Source organism: Cicer arietinum, chromosome 1 (assembly GCF_000331145.2).
Source record: "Cicer arietinum cultivar CDC Frontier isolate Library 1 chromosome 1, Cicar.CDCFrontier_v2.0, whole genome shotgun sequence".
Classification (NCBI taxonomy): domain Eukaryota; kingdom Viridiplantae; phylum Streptophyta; class Magnoliopsida; order Fabales; family Fabaceae; genus Cicer; species Cicer arietinum.
Window position 1 is genome coordinate 34,612,286 of NC_021160.2, and position 6,210 is coordinate 34,618,495.

At 34.3% G+C, this 6,210-nt stretch overlaps 1 protein-coding gene across 1 annotated transcript in view; it reads right to left on the minus strand.

The window, feature by feature from the left end:
* Positions 1–2,261: 2,261 nt before the first annotated feature.
* LOC101508348 (protein ENHANCER OF LHP1 1) overlaps positions 2,262–6,210 on the minus strand; it is a 5,886-nt gene continuing 1,937 nt past the window's right edge. Inside the window, exons 3-13 of the mRNA XM_073364878.1 lie at positions 5,663–6,206; positions 5,371–5,547; positions 5,064–5,177; positions 4,720–4,824; positions 4,401–4,535; positions 4,239–4,294; positions 4,032–4,134; positions 3,836–3,952; positions 3,541–3,667; positions 3,322–3,452; positions 2,262–3,226 (exon numbers count right to left, since the gene is read on the minus strand). Of these exons, the coding sequence (XP_073220979.1) occupies positions 2,816–3,226; positions 3,322–3,452; positions 3,541–3,667; positions 3,836–3,952; positions 4,032–4,134; positions 4,239–4,294; positions 4,401–4,535; positions 4,720–4,824; positions 5,064–5,177; positions 5,371–5,547; positions 5,663–6,206 (2,020 nt within the window). The 3' untranslated portion in view covers positions 2,262–2,815. The remainder of the gene's footprint in view (positions 3,227–3,321; positions 3,453–3,540; positions 3,668–3,835; positions 3,953–4,031; positions 4,135–4,238; positions 4,295–4,400; positions 4,536–4,719; positions 4,825–5,063; positions 5,178–5,370; positions 5,548–5,662; positions 6,207–6,210) is intronic.

Below are 6,210 nucleotides of genomic sequence, written 5' to 3' on the forward strand. Positions count from 1 at the left end.
TAGTTGGACCCTATTATATGTTTAAAATTTCAAAGTATTAGCTTAGATCAAATGGTTGGATCGTAAAATTTGTGTTTAAAATTAGAAAGTGTGACTAATTAGATTAGATTGAACTGTTGGATTGTAGAATTCATGTTTAAAATTTCAATGTGTGACTAATTAGAACAAATCGAACGGTTGGATCGTAGAATTTGTGTTTAAAATTTCAAAATGTGACTAATTTTATTAGATCGAACGACTCGATCTTAGAATTTGTGTTTAAAATTTGAAAGTATGACTAATTAGATTAGATAAAACAGTTGGATCCTATAATTTATGTTTAAAATTTCATTGTTTGACTAATTAGATTATATCAAACTATTAGATTGTAGAATTTGTATTTAAAATTTCAAAGTGTAATTAATTAGATTAGATTGAACAGTCAAATTTTATAATTTGTGTTTAAATTTTTTAAAATATATCTCAACAACTTTACATCCAATCAATATAAAAATATATGTTAATATATATTCAAATAATAGTACAAGTTCATGACTCAATACAAAAAGTTTAATGATAATCTGCATGTTTTATTTATTTATATATTTTTTATGTAAACATTGTTGTGAATATCCAAACCTACTGGGCAACTTTTCAGCGATCGATGGTTCACTTATAAAAGAATTACTACAATTGTTATTAGTCGCAAATTCGTATAAAGTATATACTTAGTTTATCATAATTTTTACACCGTTTTGTAGCTTGTGGTTATCTTGTTTTGCAATATGTGGGAAGTCACATATGTAGATCTGGATATGTCATGAGTTGTCATATGTTTCTGGTTTTGCCCTCTACCGAGTCAACATTCAACATCTGATCCAGACTTCTTTTTTGAATTCATGCATTTATGTGTCCGGTCAAACCCTAATATTTGGGCTCACGCATCAATTATTTCTCGGTCAAAATCCTAGAGAAGTTTGGAGCGCACGTTTTTGTGGTCAAGAACTTGGAGCGCACGTTTTTGTGGTCAAGAATTTGGAGCACACATTCTGATGGATCGCATGATTTTATCTGATTTAGTTGTAGATTTTCTATATAAATAGAGGGCTCTCCCCCTTTCTTTACATGTGACGCTTTTCTCTGTTTCCCCCCCTTTATTTCTCACTTATTCTCTTTCTTTCGAGTGGTTTTAGTACCATATTACAAGTGACAGTCATTCAACTGTCATATTGAGAGTGTAATTTTAGAACCGTTTTCTAGGGTATAGTAGAACTCCGATACAGTGTATCTGAGTTGTTTTATCATGGGGACTTCGTGGTTGATAGTCTGCCTTGCACAACTTGGGCAGTGCCTCAGAAAGTCTTAAAGAGAGCGACCTAGTCCGCGACTCAACCCTTTTCGAAACTCAAAAAGAACATTTTCTCATAAAGAATAAATTAACACAAATTTTAGAAAATAAAAATACAATGTTTTTCACAAAGAAAATGGTGATTTGATGTATTAAAACGAATCATATAACCAACATGAGTTGGTATGAGTGGAAGGGGTTCATATCCTTTAAGAGGGTCAAAGTTTGATCTTTGGTACTTGTGAATAGATAAAAATTGTAGGGTGACGTCTCCATTATGTTCGATGATATCTCTCGATTATGTTCAATGATATATCTCCATTATGTTTAATGAGTTTTACATCTCTAGATTAGTCGATCAAGACATCGTCCAAATTAGTCAATTCATGCATATTCATTCATAGAACAAACTACTTCTGATTTGGTATCTAAAGTTGAGACGTTTAGTTTAATAACTATAGTCAATTGTTATAGAAACTTTCATTGTTCCAATTAGAACTCAAGATAACTAAAGTTTTTTACAAAATTACTCTGGATCAAATTGATGTGCGTGAAAATTATAATCCACCAACTAATCATATTAGAAAAATGAAGCACATAAAACTAAATAATAATCCTTCGTATTGAAATGTCACAATAACAATTTGATGTATGAATGTCTAGATTACTTAACCTAGACATTGTTCCAATTGGCCAATCCAAAAGTACAAAATTTATTAAAAAAAATATCAAGTCTTTATTTCATAAAATACACATCTAAAAAAATGTAGATTGATCAATGTAGACAAATCAGACTTAGATTGGTCAATCCATACAGATAAATTCAAAAAATGTAGGTTTTTTAGTCCATAAGAAGTCCAAAGGATAATCTTTCAATTAGTTAATATTTATCAAAGCTAAATTTACAGTTAATAACCCACACGTGTCTCACAAGTTCACAATGAAATGACCATTTTGATCTCAGACATCAATTTTGATATAATAGCTGAAAAGCATCTTTGTCAATCACAAACATCATTTATTTTTTGGTGAACTTCAACCAAGACTCTTTGGCAATATACAAAGGATTTTTCCATTTCATCAAGACTTTATTGCTTCATAAATTGATCCATCATGGTGGTGGCATGAACCCAGCCGTTTCATTGATCCCCATCAAATAATTTCTTTAGCTTCCTAATAGTAATCTCTATATAAAAGACTACCACCATATCATACATATAAATAAGAAGCAAACCTCCTCCATAAAAACACCTTATCTCGACATTTGATCTTCTACTGAACAAGTTGGGATCTCTCCATTTGCTCAAAATCAATTACTAGAATTTGGTGTATAAAAATTCATTTCACAAGAGGGTGATAATATTGTATATAATTAAGCTTTATATACCCAAAATATTAGTATTGGAACTCTATTTCTTTTGAAAAATGGAGAGGATCCCGCCTTGGATAAACTAGATGACAACTGTCATTAAAACTTATTAAATATCTTCATTTGATTGAGGACTTCAAAAATGGATTCGACGGTCTAGTAGTTGATGGCACCAAACTAGGCTCTGACTTGTTAACTCCATGCTTATTTGTCGATTTTATAGAAGAACTATGTGGATGAGGAGGAGATTGCACTTCCTCCTTACCCTTCTTGTCACTTGTTTCATCCCCAACTGTCTGTTTTACCTTCACACTTCCATTAACCATTGCAGTCTTATTATTTCCATCTTTACCTGCCTCTTGTGTTTTATTTTTCTTTGTAAACAACGGTGCAGATAATTTTGGTGCTTCAATCTGAGTTGAGGCCTTGCTTCCGCTAGGTAAAGTATCAGATGTAAATGTAATGGGGGCAAAACTGTTCTCTTTGAGATCGGTTTCCGTAGCCTTTTTAACTTCATTAAGTAGCCTTTCCTGTTTTAAACACAGCAGGGATTACAAGGTAAAGATGACAGTGAATTCATATCCTTTCAGTACCGTATTAAATTGTTAAAATATAGAAGGCTTACCTCCAATATGCTGCTGAATTTTTCGGCCAAATTTGGAAGCTTTAGAGCAGTAACAAGTTTTATTGCACCTTTCATTGATTTCTCCAGAGACAAAAGCTTTACAAGTTCAGTAGCTCTCACAAGTTTATCACCTGAAATATTGGTGAGATATGACTACTTTTCAGTTTTACAATTCAGGTTACACAAAGGGAGTCAGACAGAGATGACGCAGGAACTCACTGTTGCAGCAGGATGCTATAAGCCTTAATATGCATCTATCTTGTGCTGCTTCCAAATTGAAAGCATCATCATCAAGTAAACTAGCATCCAAACCAGCATTAACCATTTCTTCCATTTTTTTCTGAATCTGCATGTCAAATATTTAGTAACTTAGCTTCTAACAGAAATGATAAAAACAGTTCAAAGTCAAGTTAGAGCCAATTTTAAGCGAAAAACATAAAACTTCAGAGATGCTTGGAAAGCTGAATAGACATTACCAAAACAATGATGATTAGATTTGAAGAGAAGAACAAACCTCAAAGAGATGCATGCTGTTCATCATAAACTCGTTTTCAAGGGCTTCAGATCCCAAATCAGAGGAAGCGAGTGGAAATGAAAGATTCATTAAAGTGAGAATTGGTTTAGGCACCACCTGAAATAGCAATTGGTGTTTTAGTCATACACAAAGGAGAAAATGGGAATACATCAAACTGTGAAATACCTACTTATACCTGTGGGAAGGATTCAGGCTTTTTGCATACTACACAAACTAACTTGTTTGTATTCAAACCCACCATCCAATAGTTTTCATCTGACTTCTTCTCTTTAATAGCACTGCATTGAAAGTTTAACAAAACAAATCAGTACAAGTCAAGGCATAAGAAGAATATCGGGCACATTCGATTAATGCAATGCAAGTGGTTGATCGAATATCGAACCTGAAGACTGGGAGCCAGCTACCACCAAATTGGCTTGTATATAATCTTAGCACACCCTGCATATTATACTTACAACATCAGCTGGTATAACATTATGCATTCATAAGAAAGAATGAAATAAATACAAAAATATCAAAACTTTAGTGTAAACACAATTAATACCTTGGAATCGTAAGAATACAATTGGCCTTCTTCACTAAATCCAAACCAACTTAGATAGGAACCAGGAGTTAACGGCAAGCGACCTCGAAGGGGTTGGGTCCCATGTTGTATATTAAATAACCTAAACTCTAATACCTGCATGTTTACAAACACAATATCTAGTCAAGAAGAAATGACATCATTTAGTGCTTTATAACCAAATGAGTTTTTGGTAAAAATAAAACAGATGAGTATGCTCTGGTACTATGATAATCTTTTCAAAAGGTCAAATTACATAGCACACTTTAATAGCAACAGTTTCCATGAATGCTGAACCAACCTGGTCATTTGAGGAAAGGCAATCAGAAGCATGAATGACAACTGCAAGCTTATCCTTGAAACCTGATGCAGTCACCACTGGCCCATCTAGCGAAATAACATGTCTCTGCAATGCATTAGATTCAGTAATGTGCAAATACTTAAAGATAACTACCATAAACATCTACAGATTCTCTCTTATCGCATGTGTAAACACAAATTTAAGCTTCAGATGAGAGGCTAGCAAGTACATACTTCTCTACACGTTAAAAACCCACTGTTCTTTTACAACATCTAAGGGTGCTTCTGGTATTCAGTTATTGAAAGTGAAAAGGCATTCAAATAAGCTGTGAATGTGCAACAAACCTGCATACCACCCTCAGTAAAGATGCGAAGATAGTTAAAACTAGTTACTGCTGCCACCCAAGAAGCACCAAGTGCAACAACCTTTACTTCTTCACCTTCAAAGCGCATAGACCACTGCAAAAAAATTCAACAAAGTGAGCATGCAGTGAAAATTTCATATCATGCACGCTGTTACTATAGCACAAACTAAAATGTTTCTAGTCCTTATGTAACCATGTAAATTTGAACGGTGGTGTAATTACATATCTCTTCAACATATAATTTTCTTCCTTAAAAAAATGCTTCTAGTATAAGCGCGAAATCTGACCTCGCTATTACTAGCCCAGCTACTAAATGGGCGATACATGAGGGTGCTCATGTTCTTCTCCCCCTTGCAAGGATTTGCGAAGACGCTTCCATTCTCATTCATAGCAGCCATCGTAAATCCAAAATGGTCAGTCATTGATGGAACTCGAGGACTGCTTCCAGTATCATGAAAATCAATCTGTAACAAAGACATGTCAACACATTAACATGTGCTATAGAATTGATGATATAACTCAACCGCAAGGAGATAAATTTAAGCTTCAATTATATATGGTTCACTTCTCATGTTTTACCTCAATATGAGAATATCCCTCATGTTCGACAGTGGTTATACTTCCAAGCATATTGTAGCATAAGAAGCGCCTTTTTCCAGGCTGCACTGGAGTGACTCCTGGTTGAAATGCATCCTGCATTTTTGTTTTAGATGTTACCATTGTGCTTCTAAATCCCACATTCACATTATCCAAATTTTCCTTGACCGACCGGTTCCTTTTCTTGTGAGGCTCAACCTTGGGATATAGATCCATTTCATCTTCTCCATCCTCATCCAAATTTTCCTTGCTCAAGGAATGTTTGCGCAATCTTTTTCTGCTAGACGGTGGCTCAAACTCACCATTACTATTTTCACCAAGATCACTCAAGCTCCCACTAACACTATTGTCCTGATCCTCCTCATCAAACAAAAGAAACCCATTACCGTTCTTTCCCTGCAAAGGTATATCCTCAGTTGGGGACTTCATAGATGAAGGAATAACATTGTCCCATATACCATACTTTCCCATAACATCAATAACAGCCAAGGCATTCCCAATTGGCTTCCAAGCCATGCAACACACTCTTT